Raw genomic sequence first — 16,398 nt, 5'->3', positions numbered from 1 at the left:
AACAGGAGGAGGCGCAGGAGGAGAAGGCCACGCTTTGTGAGACACAACAACCCAGGCCTTGCATGAGGACAAAAAGCGTGCGGATATAGCAGCAATGCTTTTTGCCGCCATGCAGTCATAAATGTAATACAGATGAGAGGTTCAATAAACAGGGACCGGAAACGCTAAACCATCCCAGATGTTCATCGGTCATGTTACTTGGTTGGGGTCCAGGAGTGTTGCGTAGTCGTTTCCAATCCAGGATTGATTCATTTTAATTTGAGTCAGACGGTCTGCATTTTCTGTGGAGAGGCGGATACGCCGATCTGTGATGATGCCTCCGGCAGCACTGAAACAGCGTTCCGACATAACGCTGGCTGCCGGGCAAGCCAGCACCTCTATTGCGTACATTGCCAGTTCGTGCCAGGTGTCTAGCTTCATGCCCGGTTTCAGGTCCAGCGGTGCCAGCCACAAATCCGTCTGTTCCTTTATTCCCCTCCAAATTTCCTCCCCTGTGTGCTGCTTATCCCCAAGGCAGATCAGCTTCAGCAACGCTTGCTGACGCATGCCAACAGCTGTGCTGCACTGCTTCCACGATCCTACTGCTGCTGGTGCTGGGTTAGCATTTCCGGATGAGGTACAGCTTTGAGATGCGTTGGAGGAGAAGGAGTCAGAGAGGTAGGTGCTGCTGTTGTTATCCAGCTGTTTGCGGCGTGGGCAACACCCGCGCCGTAGCAGGTGAGGAATCGCTGCCAGGCTCCACAAGGTTCACCCAGTGCGCGGTAAGGGAGATGTATCGACCCTGGCCGAACGCACTCGTCCAGGTGTCAGTGGTGAGGTGAACCTTGCAGGCAACGGCATTCTTCAAGCTTCGGGTTATTTAGCTGACCACGTGCTCATGCAACTCAGGCACTGCAGAGCGCGCAAAGTGGTAGCGGCTGGGAACAACGTAACGTGGGATGGCCACTGACATCATGCCCTTGAAGCTGTTTGTCTCCACCACTCGATATGGCAGCATTTCGCAGGCCAGAAGCTTGGCTATGCTGGCTGGCTGTTACTGCCACGGCCCGGGGGTCATTTGCTGGCAATTTCCTCTTGTGCTCAAACATCTCAGAGACAGACAACTCAACCGTAGCGCTGCACACCGAAGGGCTGTTGGTTGTTGTGTTTGATGAACACTGGGAGACCTCAAGAGCACTAGTCCGGAAAGTGACAGTGTCAGCATCGTCTGATGTTTGTGAATGTTGTGAACCACGCAATGGCTGGGCTACTGCTGCTGCTGAGGCGGGTCTGGTGGTGAGTCTGGTGAACCCAAGGGAGGCAGTGTTGCTGGTGGTACCCTGTCCTGCCGCGTTTGCCCACAGAGTGGGATGTTTGGATAGAATGTGGCGGCTCATGCTGGTGGTGGAGAGGTTGTTAATACTTTTCCCCCTGCTCAGGCGGGTCTTGCACACCTTGCAAATCGCCATGGTAACATCCTCAGTGCAGTCTTCAAAGAAAGCCCAGACTTTAACTGGCTGAGGACTCGGACCTCGTGCGTGATGTGCTGGTGCTGCTTAATCCACTGCTGGACGCTTGAGAGGTCATCCAAGTAATTATCTGGTCCTGTTCTTTTGGATCTGTGAGGGTTGTTGTCCTGGACAACATGGGCAGTATTGAGTGGGTTTTCTTGGGTGCTCCCCTGTGGCCTGTACGTGAACCGTCAGGGGAAACACCTCTTCCCTTGCCCCTCCCTCTTTCACCGGATTTCTTCCTCATTTCACTTATCCTTAAAGTACACGCTGACTGGCAGCAGTACAGTGGCAGTACAGAAATGCTATACAGTGGTGGGTGAGCGGTGTACCACTATTGTCAGCAGTGACACAGAGCACAATGCTATACAGTGGCGGGTGAGCGGTGTACTACTGTTCCCAGCAGACACAGAGTGGAAGTAAACACAATGCTATATAGTGTGGCTGAGCCGTGTACACAGAGTGGCATTAAACACAATGCTATATAGTCTGCTATATAGTCACCCCGAACAGGGTGATGTTCTGCAGAACCCGAACAGTGGCAAACACTGTTCGCCCAACACTACTGGGAGGGAACGCAGATTTTAGTACCTAAACACACGATACAACATGTTTTCCGGGGTCGGACTCTGAGGCACATACAGATGGTCCCGATCATCATCCTCATCATACAACTCTTCTCCTGAGTCTGACCCACCCACCACCTCTGCCACCCCAACATCCCCAGACACAGACCCCTCATCGTCCTCAACATTAACTTGGGATGCTGGCCTGAGCCAGACCTCCTCCTCCACATCAGGCCCCATCATCTCCTCAATGGCAGCCCTCATTAATCGCTCTGGCGACGGACTGATGGACACAACGTTCTCCTCCGGGGAGGGCTGCTGCTGACCACTGGCTGCTGGGGTGGATGTTATAGCTTGCGTGGGGCGTTGGCTGTTGCTGTTGTTGGGAGTGCTGCTCACAGCGGAGGTCTCTGGGGAACTCATGTTGAGCTCATATAGTGGTTGACGGTGAGTGGAGTATTACTGATCCCAGCAATATACACACTGACTGGCAGAGTACGCAATGCTATATAGTGTGGCTGAGCGGTGTACACAGAGTGGCAGTAAACACAATGCTATATAGTCTGGCTGAGCGAGCGGTGTACTACTGTTCCCAGCAGAATCAGAGTGGCAGTAAACAATGGTATATAGTCTGGCTGAGCGGTGTACACAGAGTGTCAGTAAACAATGGTATATAGTCTGGCTGAGCGAGCGGTGTACTACTGTTCCCAGCAGAATCAGAGTGGCAGTAAACAATGGTATATAGTCTGGCTGAGCGGTGTACACAGAGTGTCAGTAAACAATGGTATATAGTCTGGCTGAGCGAGCGGTGTACTACTGTTCCCAGCAGAATCAGAGTGGCAGTAAACAATGGTATATAGTCTGGCTGAGCGGTGTACACAGAGTGTCAGTAAACAATGGTATATAGTCTGGCTGAGCGGTGTACACACAATGCTATATAGTCTGCTATATAGTGTCAGTAAACAATGGTATATAGTCTGGCTGAGCGAGCGGTGTACTACTGTTCCCAGCAGAATCAGAGTGGCAGTAAACAATGGTATATAGTCTGGCTGAGCGGTGTACACAGAGTGTCAGTAAACAATGGTATATAGTCTGGCTGAGCGAGCGGTGTACTACTGTTCCCAGCAGAATCAGAGTGGCAGTAAACAATGGTATATAGTCTGGCTGAGCGGTGTACACAGAGTGTCAGTAAACAATGGTATATAGTCTGGCTGAGCGAGCGGTGTACTACTGTTCCCAGCAGAATCAGAGTGGCAGTAAACAATGGTATATAGTCTGGCTGAGCGGTGTACACAGAGTGTCAGTAAACAATGGTATATAGTCTGGCTGAGCGAGCGGTGTACTACTGTTCCCAGCAGAATCAGAGTGGCAGTAAACAATGGTATATAGTCTGGCTGAGCGGTGTACACAGAGTGTCAGTAAACAATGGTATATAGTCTGGCTGAGCGAGCGGTGTACTACTGTTCCCAGCAGAATCAGAGTGGCAGTAAACAATGGTATATAGTCTGGCTGAGCGGTGTACACAGAGTGTCAGTAAACAATGGTATATAGTCTGGCTGAGCGGTGTACACACAATGCTATATAGTCTGCTATATAGTGTCAGTAAACAATGGTATATAGTCTGGCTGAGCGAGCGGTGTACTACTGTTCCCAGCAGAATCAGAGTGGCAGTAAACAATGGTATATAGTCTGGCTGAGCGGTGTACACAGAGTTTCAGTAAACAATGGTATATAGTCTGGCTGAGCGGTGTACACAGAGTGTCAGTAAACAATGGTATATAGTCTGGCTGAGCGGTGTACACAGAGTGGCAGTAAACACAATGCTATATAGTCTGGCTGAGCGAGCGGTGTACTACTGTTCCCAGCAGAATCAGAGTGGCAGTAAACAATGGTATATAGTCTGGCTGAGCGGTGTACACAGAGTGTCAGTAAACAATGGTATATAGTCTGGCTGAGCGGTGTACACAGAGTGTCAGTAAACAATGGTATATAGTCTGGCTGAGCGGTGTACACAGAGTGGCAGTAAACACAATGCTATATACTCTGGCTGAGCGAGCGGTGTACTACTGTTCCCAGCAGACACAGAACAGTGAACAGAATGCTATATAGTGTGGCTGAGCGAGCGGTGTACCACTATTCCCAGCAGACACAGAACAGTGAACAGAATGCTATATAGTGTGGCTGAGCGGGCGGTGTACCACTATTCCCAGCAGACACAGAACAGTGAACAGAATGCTATATAGTGTGGATGAGCGAGCGGTGTACCACTATTCCCAGCAGACACAGAACAGTAAACAGAATGCTATATAGTGTGGCTGAGCGAGCGGTGTACCACTATTCCCAGCAGACACAGAACAGTGAACAGAATGCTATATAGTGTGGCTGAGCGGGCGGTGTACCACTATTCCCAGCAGACACAGAACAGTGAACAGAATGCTATATAGTGTGGATGAGCGAGCGGTGTACCACTATTCCCAGCAGACACAGAACAGTAAACAGAATGCTATATAGTGTGGCTGAGCGAGCGGTGTACCACTATTCCCAGCAGACACAGAACAGTGAACAGAATGCTATATAGTGTGGCTGAGCGAGCGGTGTACCACTATTCCCAGCAGACACAGAACAGTGCACAGAATGCTATATAGTGTGGCTGAGCGAGCGGTGTACCACTATTCCCAGCAGACACAGAACAGTAAACAGAATGCTATATAGTGTGGCTGAGCGAGCGGTGTACCACTATTACCAGCAGACACAGAACAGTAAACAGAATGCTATATAGTGTGGCTGAGCGAGCGGTGTACCACTATTCCAAGCAGACACAGAACAGTGAACAGAATGCTATATAGTGTGGCTGAGCGAGCGGTGTACCACTATTCCCAGCAGACACAGAGTGGCAGTAAACAGAATGCTATATAGTGTGGCTGAGCGAGGTACACAGAGTGGCAGTAAACAGAATGCTATATAGTGTGGCTGAGCAAGCGGTGTACTACTATTCCCAGCAGACACAGAGTGGCAGTAAACAGAATGCTATATAGTGTGGCTGAGCGAGGTACACAGAGTGGCAGTAAACAGAATGCTATATAGTGTGGCTGAGCAAGCGGTGTACTACTGTTCCCAGCAGTGACACAATGACAGGGGGGACCCTGGCTAGCGTGGCTGGAGCGCGAACTACCCTGCCTGCCTACCCAAAGCTAAACCCACAGACAAATGGCGGAGATATGACGTGGTTCGGGTATTTATTTACCCGAACCACGTGACCGTTCGGCCAATCAGAGCGCGTTCGGGTCCGAACCACGTGACCCGTTCGGCCAATCACAGCGCTAGCCGAACGTTCGGGGAACGTTCGGCCATGCGCTCTTAGTTCGGCCATATGGCCGAACGGTTTGGCCGAGCACCGTCAGGTGTTCGGCCGAACTCGAACATCACCCGAACAGGGTGATGTTCTGCAGAACCCGAACAGTGGCGAACACTGTTCGCCCAACACTAGTTATTATCTGTATATTGCCTATAAAACTTCTTTGTGAATTCTGCCTTATAAATTCACCCCTTAAAGTGAACCTTAAGTCAGAAAAAAAAAAATTGTTTTACTCACCTGGGGCTTCTACCAGCCCCCTGCAGCAGTCTTGTGCCCTCGCAGCCACTCACTAATCCTCTGGTCCCCCGCTGCCAGCTAGTTTCATTTTTGCCGACAGACCCGTCAGGACTGGCCACGTGTAGCATGTTCCGCAAAAACGCGTGGCTGTCCCATTCACTTTTCAGTGATGGGATCAGCCACGCAACGCATACAAACGCGGATGGCGTGCGTTCGTACGCGTTGCGTTCCGCGTGTGTGCCCGTCCGCGTTTGTAATGTGAACGTGGCCTAAAGGTAAACAAACTAAACCAGTATGAAGAGAGGCTTGAACGGAGGTGCCAGAATAGAGTAAAAATTTTTAAAAACCATTTAAAAAGCGCGGCCGTGGTTGGCTTACCTCCTCCACAAGTAAAACACAGACTGTGTTGATTAAAAGTTTCAACAAAGATACCGTTTATTTGAAGAGGTTTAAAACCCGGACATAATATTCAATAAAAACATGTTTTCCTACATTTTATATGCCATACGGTTATCATATTTGCATTTTTGCATAAGTATTATTATTCATTTATAAGTTATAGCTTCCCAAAAGTACCGTTTTTTGCTTTATGCATTTTATTAATAACTGCTTTTATTCATTCATTCATTCAGGCAGACATGGTTTGACTCTCTCTCTGTGTCCGGGAGCTCCTGCACAGTCAGAGAATGTGTCACATTCCACACTTGATACATTTAAGTAAACACAAGATTACATTGTTTAACTTTCGGAAGCGGACAGCTCTGAAGGCATTAAAGCTTCTAAAGCCTGTGTAAACCCTTTGAATGATGTTCTAGTAAAAAAAAAAGCTGGTTGTATATAATATGCTGTGAATACTCTATTAGAGCAAAGAAGAAATTCTGGGTTATATTCCGCTTTAAGTACTCCACAATGCAACGCATTTCACAGGTTGTATCGACCTTCACTAGGCAATCAAAGGAGTAAAAACTTGTACAAGTCTGGGTCCAAGACAAACGCCTCTGTAAAACCAGCTATCACAACTCATGCATTTGTTGCATCTGATTGAAATAAAATACGTCCATGACTTACCGACAATGAGCCAAGTTGTGTGTTGTATGCATTAATAGCTGCATTCTGCTCGTCAACCTGTGGAATTGATATGTAAATCCCATTAAAAAATGAACACCATGATGGATTATTACAGGTTTACATCTGACGTATTCAGAGACTTGCATGTGGTCAGGCTGGTCTGCAGAGAGCCGAGCATGTAGAGCAGGACTGCAGCCAGTCATGCTTCATCAATCAGGTGGCGTTCTGCAGATTTCTTACATCTTCATGCAGTGGTGTAACTACAAATCATGAAACCCCCAGCAAAACTTTGATGGGCCCCCCACACCCAGTTCCTTGCTTCCCCTTGGTAAGCCTTAAATGGAACCTGAAGCGAGTAAAATTATTTAAAATAACCACATGACATAGCTGCAAATGAATATTACATACTTACCTCACCATCAGTTCCTCTCAGAAGCTCACATATTCTTCTTACAATGATCCCTTCCAGTTGCTATCAGTTATATACAGTATTACCACCGCTGTCAGTTACAACTGAATGAGCAAGGTAATGTCCATGTTTCCCTATGGCTCAGGTGGGCGATATTACAGTTTAACAGTGAACTGACCAGGAAGCTGTTGGGGGATAATGGCCATTTTTAAAATGGAGGATGGAGAATTCCATTGATCACAGTGGACAAATAGGATGCAGGAGAGGAGAAAGAGATTGATGAGTAGACTACACAGGAGGTAAGTATGAGCTGTGTATGGTTATTTTGGCTTTTTATTTTCAGTTCAGGTTCTCTTTAAAGCCATGGAGCCAGTGCTGGTTTTACCATAAGGCACTGTAGGCGCATGCCTGCAGGCGCCTGATGATGGAAAGGTGGCTTATTCCCCTCCCCTAGTGCCTCCCTCCTTCCCTATGCAGAGCCCTGAGCAGAGCATACATGCGAGATTACTCATCCAGCTCTCTGCATTTCACTGTTGAGATCTTCCTTCAGTCGGGACACCACTATATATTTAATACTGAGGGTACCTCTGGCTACCTAATGCTGAGGGACACCTGCAGCTATGGCGGGCAAGGGAAGTAAGTGAGAAGTGACAGCTGACACAGCCAGCACACTTGCAGTGCAGTTTGGTGGGGGTTTGATTTGTAGGTTTGTGGAGGGCAAAGTCTAGGGTGCCAGAACATCTGTGCCTATAGGCTCCTGTTAGGTAACTCTTGGCCTGCTGGGGGTCCATCTCGTAAGGAGCGTAGGAAGTGTAGTCCCAAAAACACTTGATCTGAGGAAGGATCCCTTTATAGGAGGAAGGGAAGATTAGTAATTGGGGTCCCCTCACAGCTCTGGTCCCCCTGCGGTTTCCGGGGCTGCCACCCTGTCATTACGCCCGTCTCCATGGATATATTTAGCAGAACAGTAAACTGTAGTTTACAAATTAATTGATATGCTTCATTTTTTTGCATGCATTGTTATTTATAATGCCAAGGAAAATATATTTATGCTGACATGAACCTGACCATTAGATTACACAACAGATAAAAGATTTGTGTGGCTCCAGCACTGGGGATTTCCACACTAGAATTACTCAGTTGCTCAGTCCAGCTTCCACAATAGTGGGCAAATGAGTTGGGAGGGTGGCCAACAACATTGTATAGATCCTTTGCATAGAGCGCTTTTGTAAAAAATAAAGGGAGTACTGAAAATCCCTCCCAGGAGGTGGACTAGTCCAAAACCTGTCAGATCTTTCAGCTTATTATTACCTACTGTGTGTGAGAACAACTTAGGAAGAAGGCAATTTATAGTTTACGGTGGAAGAAATGGACGGTACATTTTTAATTTATGCATTTTACATTTGATAGTTTTTCATGATAATGTTTGTCTAAGTGAGTATTAGGCAGCTTTGAGAGTTTTATTATAATCATAACTTTTGGTTTTGGATAAACCAGATTCATTTAACAGTGCTATAGTCTACAACACTGTAATCTTGCTAGTCATGTGACACTTGGGCTTTCAACAACAAAAAAAATAGTGCTAAATAAGAATTTATAATTAATGTAATCTCCGCTTTTAGTTTGCTTCACCACTTTGAGTACTGCCATTTAATTGCGCTGGTTGGTTGAGACCGCTGGTTAGTTGAGTTCCTACTGTATATGTTGGCTCTACTGTAAATGTTTTTTATTTATCTTGGTAAAATTGTTTTTTCTTTATTTTGTAGATTAGACAAAAATAACCTCACTGTCAATACTGGCATAGTATGTAAAATGCATAAGTCCTGTTCCTGTTGAAAACCAGTCATAAGTGGACTTATACTAGACTGATCATACTTTGTTAAATTATTATTACAGCACTGATGATCTCACCCATGATAGAGTTATACGTTTATTTACTTTTTCTAAGGATGACTCTCAGATACCGAAGAGAATTGCGAGTTTCTGCTTTGGAATTGTTTTTTCCAAAACTGACAATTTGTGGGAAAAGTGATGCTTATGAAAAACAAAAAACACTTTGGCACAATAAGTACTTTGGCACTTCACAAATGATCCCTTCACTTCAGACCTGAAAACTGCCATCTTCAGCCTTCAGACCATTTAAAAGAAACAAACAGACGTCATTTTTGGTCTTTGTGACTCTTTAACCACTTAAGTTCCAGCGGTCTCTGCCCCCTTAAGGACCAGAGACCGCTGGTACAAGAACGACGGAATCGCAACGAATCAACGCACGTACCTGCCGCAACTGCCATCATCGCTGCACCCCGGGACCCCCAGGACATAGACTCTGCCATATCTATAACTGCAGAGTCATGTGAGCCGGTCAGGAGCCGCTTTCATTGGCTCATGACCATGTTTATCAATGTAAGCCAATGGGAGCAGCTTACATTGATAGACACAGCCAGGAGCCAATGAATCGGCTTCTGACCGATCATATGGCTCTGCCGTCATAGAGACAGGCAGAGCCTGTGAGATGCGGCGAGACATGTCGGGTTTGAGTGGCACGGTCGGCGGGGAGCGACGGAAACACCGGATGCGTGCATCGGCAGCTAATTGAAATCTACGCCCAGCCAGCCAGAAGCCCACCAAAACAGGGCGTAGATTTCAATTAGCGTGGTGCTAAAGTAGTTAATGAAGTAGTAGTCTTCTTACACTACCACTTACACTGCTTACACTAGAACCACCAGGCAGCTCATAGAGAACCACCAAGTATTTGAGAAGAGGGTCTAATGGAGCTAAAATTTCCTGTGTTAGACCTTCTGTGAAGTACAGTGGTGCCTTTCAAACCTTAGTAAAATATAGTCTTCAGGTCTGGAATCAAATTAATGTTTAAGTTTACGGCAAACAATCTACTCTGCATTGCTGTGAATAGAATGGTGTCCAAAAACAAGTGAGGTGCCAGTGATCTCTGCATAGGGTGGACACTTGCCTTCTTAAAAACTGCCTGAGAGGAGGTGAGTATACTCTGTTTTCGCCTTTGAAATTTAAATTGACAAAAGATCCACTATAAACTGAGTTCATTACATTTTGCCTACTATAAATTTGAGCCCTATTGATGACTTAAAGAGGCTCCTAGGACTCTATAGTTGCTGTTTGTAATGTCTGTTTTATAATCCTCACACTGTACTAGAGGGTACATGATGAGATAGACATGGGTATGTACAGTGCCAAGCATACAAATAACTAGGCTGTATTTAACATTCATGTAAGCAAGTGACAGTTTCTATCCAGTCGGAACCTAGTAGGGCAATAGTGTACTGTATATACTCGAGTATAAGCCGACCTGAGCATAGGCTGACCACCCAACTTTTACTTAAAGAAAACCTGTAACATCAAAAAGTCCCCTGGTGGTACTCACCTCGGGAGGGGAAACCTCAGGGTACCATAGAGGCTTCCCACGCCGTCCTCCGTCCCTCGGGGGTCTTGCTGCAGCCTTCCGAACAGCGGCAATGTAAATATTTACCTTCCCGGCTCCTGCGGCTCTCAGCTCCGAAATAGGCGGAAATATCAGATCGCCATCAGGTCTGCTCTACTGCTCAAGAGCAAGTCTCCGGCGCCTGCGCAGTAGAGCGGATCCGACAAAAATCGGGTATTTCTGTCTACTTCGGAGCCGAAAGCCACAACCGCGCCCCCGCTAGAGCCTGGAAAGGTAAATATTGATCAGGCTGTCAAGTCTGACAGGCCGCTGTTCGGAGGGCTGCAGCAAGACCCCCGTGGGACAGAGGATGGCGTGGGAAGCCTCATTGGGACCCTGAGGCTTCCCCCTCCCGAGGTGAGTACCCCCAGGGAGACTTTTTGATGTTACAGTGTCTCTTTAAAAATATTGAAAAAAATGATTGACTCTAATATAAGGCAATGGTAGGAAATGCAGGAGTGGTGCAGGTGGAATTTCTCTGTGTTCAAATTCTCAATCAGATGGTGATTCTGGCTACCCTGGACTTCAGGATGTGAGTGTAGCTCTGCAAGGTGAGAGTGCTAGCCATTTAATCACTGTGCTAGCCCTACCACTGAATTGAGCTATTCACCTCACTGTATTGCTATCCATTCATCCCACCATCTTCCATGTAAATAGTGCCGCAGGCACATTTGACGGCCGAGTTACCCTCCTTCCCCCCTCCTTGCGTGCCACCAGAGTGAAATGTGTAGCAGCTTTTTCTGTGTCCACTGTCACACCCAAGTGCCCCTGTCCTGATAAACAGAGCTGCGCAGACTTCCTTTATTTATTTATTTACTGGGACTCCCCATAGCTGCCACCAGGAAATCTCCATAGCTGCCACTGGGACTCCTCCTAGCTTCACCTATGAAGGAGTCCCGGCGGCAGACTGGTAAATTAAGGAGGCTCCCATGGTGCTGACATTATGAGGCCCACACGGCTCTGCTTATCGGAACAAGGACTCTTGTGTGAGGCAGAGAACAGCACAAAAGCTGTCACACATTTCGCTCCGGCAGAGTCAGGAGGAGGAGTGTAACTTGGCTGCCAAATGTGCCTGCAACACTATGTAAATGGTGGAGGCCATCAGCGCGCTGCTTTTTTGTTCATATTGCATTGGGGGGAGCACTTGTGACTTGAGTATAAGCTTAGACCCCCACTTTTGGGCCACTTTTTTTACCTCAAAAACTCAGCTTATAGTCAAGAATATACTATAATCCTCAAGGATGTGGAATTACTGCCATAAAACACTTGTCTGGCAGAAAACCGCTTTTGAGTGCACGGGATAGATAAAATGGTCAATAAACTATTTTAGCCCTGGGACACAGCAAGTCTATGCCATTGAGCAAAAACGATAGAGCATTACATCTTCTTTTTACATTTTTAAAAATAAAATAATACTATTTTATATCTAAATATAGATATCTAAAAAAAAGTAATTTTAGGAGTAGGAGAATAAAATGCCAATTGTTTATTTTATCAGTTTATTTTCAACTCACTTTAAATAAATAAATATATTTCTATACACATCTGTCAGACCAATAAAACACCATGGCCCATATGCAATTCCCCTCCTCTCCTGAGATTTCTCCTAGGAGATCAATTTTCATCTTCGATTTAAAATAACTTCCCAGCACTTTTCAACTGAAAATGTACTGAAAAGTAGGTGAAAACTTGCTATCAAAATGATTTTGAGTATGTTCTTGCTTTCTGGTGGCTTAAAAGGAATTTTATTGACAAGTTTAAAAATATCACCTAGGAGAAAACTCCGGAGAAAAAGTTAATTGCATATGGGCCCTTAGCTCTTGTTCAATTTTTCTCCAAAGTTTTCTCCTAAAAGGTAATATTTTATCTTCTGTTTAAAATAACTTTTCAGCACTCTAAAATTGAAAATGAACCAAAAAGCAGGAGAAAAAGTTCTGTTAAAATAATTCTGAGTACTGTATTGGTCACTGGTAGCTTAAAAGACATTTAATTTATAAGATTTAAAAATATCACCCATGAGAAAACTTTGGAGAAAATCTGAAATGAATTAGGGCCCTTGATGGGGATGAAAATGGAATAATCTATCAGAAGACATCTCACTATAGAGACAACAATATTGATTACCTGAGGATCTTCCAGCTTGGCCAATCACTGAAAGGGAGGTCACCGATTTTATGACTGGTACACACCATGCAGATTGACAGGTCAAATCGATAATTTGCGACAGTTCCGATCTGATTTACAATTGTTTTTCTGATCGATTTTGTACAGAAGTGATTGGAAAATTTATCAGAAAATGATTGAAATCAGATCGGACATGTTGGAAAATACTTAACCTGTCAATCTGCTGGAAAATTGCATGATGTGTACAAGGCATTAAAGTACCAGGGACAATCATATTCCCAGTAAAAGAAACACATATATAAGTAGATAATAGTAGAGCTGGGCCATCACTGCTGAACCTTCACCTCCCACTGACCCCCCACCCCCATTTCTCCTTAGGGATAGCAGATGCTTGCCAAGTGAGAGTGTTTGCGCCGTAGCATGGTAGCCTCGACTCTTGGCTTTTGGACATTACTCCCCACCCCCCTTTCAGAATCTGTATGAGCTGAAACCAATTCCAGGTACAACCCCCTCTTTTGTACTTACACTATAAATGATTCTGATTCTGATAAATATTTATTCTACTTACTTAACATTTGTATTGTACTGTCCACATTTTCATTTCAGTGAATTTTATATAGTAAATAAAGAGAATTCTTTCGTAGGCATTTTCCATTTTTATTTCTTCTGACTAAAGCCAATTCTGATCTAATTTACACCCTTACCTTTTTTATCCTAGAAATTGCACTGTCATCTCTGGCTTGCTTTGTAAACACATGCGAGCACAGCATAGATCATATTTCAGCAGCTCACTAAATTGCCCTCAGCCAATCCGTGAGAAGCAGGAAAGTGGGAGGGGAGAGGACAAGCTTCCTTCTCTTCAGCAATAAAGCAAGGGTGACTGAGATTTATTATAGCAGAAACATTTCTGATTAGATTGGAATGCTTGCAATGCATGGTCAGGTTGAAGGATACATAATAGACACAGAGCAGGTAAATGGAATTTGATGTTATGGCTGACAAGCCCATTTTAAAAATTAATGTACTTCTCTTACTTTATCTTGGAATTCAATAAAGTCTGTCTGAATGATATTAAAGAATCGTTATGCAAGCTAAGGTACAAAAGTATAGCTGTATTGAAGATTCTTCTTTACAGTCAGCAAACATAACCTCTCTCAGTGCTGACTTTATGTCACTGATTTCTGTACAGCATACTTTGAGTAAAAGCTCACTATACCAGCAATATAGAATTTTCTGTATATTTACCGAGGCAGATCCAGTAAGTGCGCATGTTAGACTCAAAACGACTTTAGGCAATCCAACGACATCCTAAACAAACAGAGGAAATTGATTGAATCATTGTTTTTCAGTCTATACCATATCCCCATTTTAAGCAAAGGCAGAAGTGTTCACATAATCATTGTCAAAGTATGCTAAAATATATTCTATTATTATTATGATCAAACACTTCAATCAGTGGATTTGACAAGGCAGATGAAAAAACAGTGGTTCTCTGTCAGTACACACAAGGCAATATTTACCACCAATTAATGAACAATATGATCAGATCCACCACTGAATGGAACTGAATTCTTCTACCTTACATTTGGAAATAACTGAGAACTGACTGGTTTCTTAGTAAATACAGTAATTCTCAGTTGATCCTGAACATACCATATACAGTGGGGCTCTAAAGTTTGGGCAACCTTGTTAATCGTCATGATTTTCCTGTATAAATCGTTGGATCTTATGATAAAAAATGTCAGTTAAATATATCATATAGGAGACACACACAGTGATATTTGAGAAGTAAAATGAAGTTTATTGGACTTACAGAAAGTATGCAAGAATTGTTTAAGCTAAATTAGGCAGATGCATAAATTTGGGCAGCACAAAAAAGAAATGAAATCAATATTTAGTAGATCCTCCTTTTGCAGAAATTACAGCCTCTAAATGCTTCCTGTAGGTTCCAATGAGAGTTTGGATTCTGGTTGAAGGTATTTTGGACCATTCCTCTTTACAAAACATCTCTAGTTCATTCAGGTTTGATGGCTTCCGAGCATGGACAGCTCTCTTTAACTCACACCACAGATTTTCAATTATACTCAGGTCTGGGGACTGAGATAGCCATTCTAAAACATTGTTTTTGTTCCTCTGCATGAATGCCTTAGTGGATTTTGAGCAGTGTTTAGGGTCTTTAACTTGTTGAAAGATCCAGCTGCGGGGCAGCTTCAGCTTTGTCACTGATTCCTGGACATTGGTCTCCAGAATCTGCTGATACTGAGTGGAATCCATGTGTCCCTCAACTTTGACAAGATTCCCAGACCCTGCACTGGCCACACAGAGCCACAGCATGATGGAATCACCACCATATTTTACTGTAGGTAGCAGGTGTTTTTTTGGAATACTGTGTTCTTTTTCCTCCATGCATAATGCCCCTTGTTATGCCCAAATAACTCAATTTTAGTTTCATCAGTCCACAGCACCTTATTCCAAAATGAAGCTGGCTTGTTCAAATGTGCTTTAGCATACCTCAAGCAGCTCTGTTTGTGCTGTGGGAGGAGAAAAGGCTTCCTCTGCATCACTCTTGCCTACAGCATCTCCTTGTGTAAAGTGCGCTGAACGATTGATCGATGCACAGTGATTCCATCTGCAGCCAGATGATGGTGTAGGTCTTTGGTGCTGATCTGTGGGTTGACTCTGACTGTTCTCACCATTCATCTCTTCTGTCTATCCGAGATTTTTCTTGGTCTGCCACTTCAAACCTTTACTTGAACTGAGCTTGTGGTCTTCCATTTCCTCAATATGTTGCTAACTGTGGAAACAGACAGCTGACATCTCTGAGACAGCTTTCTGTATCCTTCCCCTAATCCAGGGTGGTGAACAATCTTTGTCATCAGGTCATTTGAGAGTTGTTTTGAGACCCCCATGTTGCTACTCCTCAGAGAAATTTAAAAGAGGAGGGAAACTTACAATTGACCTCCTTAAATACTCTTTCTCATAATTAGATTCACCTGTGTATGTAGGTCAGGGGTCACTGAGCTTACCAAGCCAAATTGAGTTCCAATAATTAGTTCTAAAGGTTTTGGAATCAATAAAATGACAACAGTGCTCAAATGTATGCTCCTGCCTAATTGTATTTAAACAATTATTGCCCACTTTCTGTAAATCCAATACACTTAATTTTACTTCTCAACTAGCACTGTGTTTGTCTCCTATATGATATATTTAACTGACTTTTTTTACTGTAACAACCAATGATTTATACAGGAAAATCATGATGATTAACAAGGTTGCCCAAACTTTCGCACCCCACTGTATGTGAAAATGAATGAACAATATAGTTAAAACCCTGAAAGAACTTGGTGGACACAAAAGATTGGATGTAAGTGCTATCATCTCAGGTTTACACTTACCTGGGGCTTACTCCAGCCCCATGAGGTCTGACTAGTCCATGAGATTTGGCCCAGTTCCCTCTGTTCCTCCACAGGCTAGCCCAATAAATTTGCCAATTGAGCCCAGTTGCGCTCCACTGCGCATGCACGCCCTGATCGTGCTCCCATGGCCAGGAGCATTCTGCGCATCGACAGTTCACATAGACTGTAACTGCCCATGTGCAGAATGCTTCTAGCCATGGGAGCATGATCAGCACACAAGCACAGCTGGGACGCGCACACCCAGTGGCCTGCACCCGAACTAGATGGAATGATATCCGA

At 44.6% G+C, this 16,398-nt stretch overlaps 1 protein-coding gene across 1 annotated transcript in view; it reads right to left on the bottom strand.

Moving 5' to 3' along the window:
- LOC137522500 (uncharacterized) overlaps positions 1 to 16,398 on the bottom strand; it is a 58,048-nt gene that overhangs the window by 36,595 nt on the left and 5,055 nt on the right. Inside the window, exons 3-4 of the mRNA XM_068242572.1 lie at positions 13,949 to 14,011; positions 6,717 to 6,773 (exon numbers count right to left, since the gene is read on the bottom strand). Of these exons, the coding sequence (XP_068098673.1) occupies positions 6,717 to 6,773; positions 13,949 to 14,011 (120 nt within the window). The remainder of the gene's footprint in view (positions 1 to 6,716; positions 6,774 to 13,948; positions 14,012 to 16,398) is intronic.

The sequence above is a fragment of the Hyperolius riggenbachi genome, chromosome 6 (genome assembly GCF_040937935.1).
Source record: "Hyperolius riggenbachi isolate aHypRig1 chromosome 6, aHypRig1.pri, whole genome shotgun sequence".
NCBI lineage: Eukaryota > Metazoa > Chordata > Amphibia > Anura > Hyperoliidae > Hyperolius > Hyperolius riggenbachi.
This window is presented reverse-complemented; position numbering and strand designations above follow the sequence as displayed.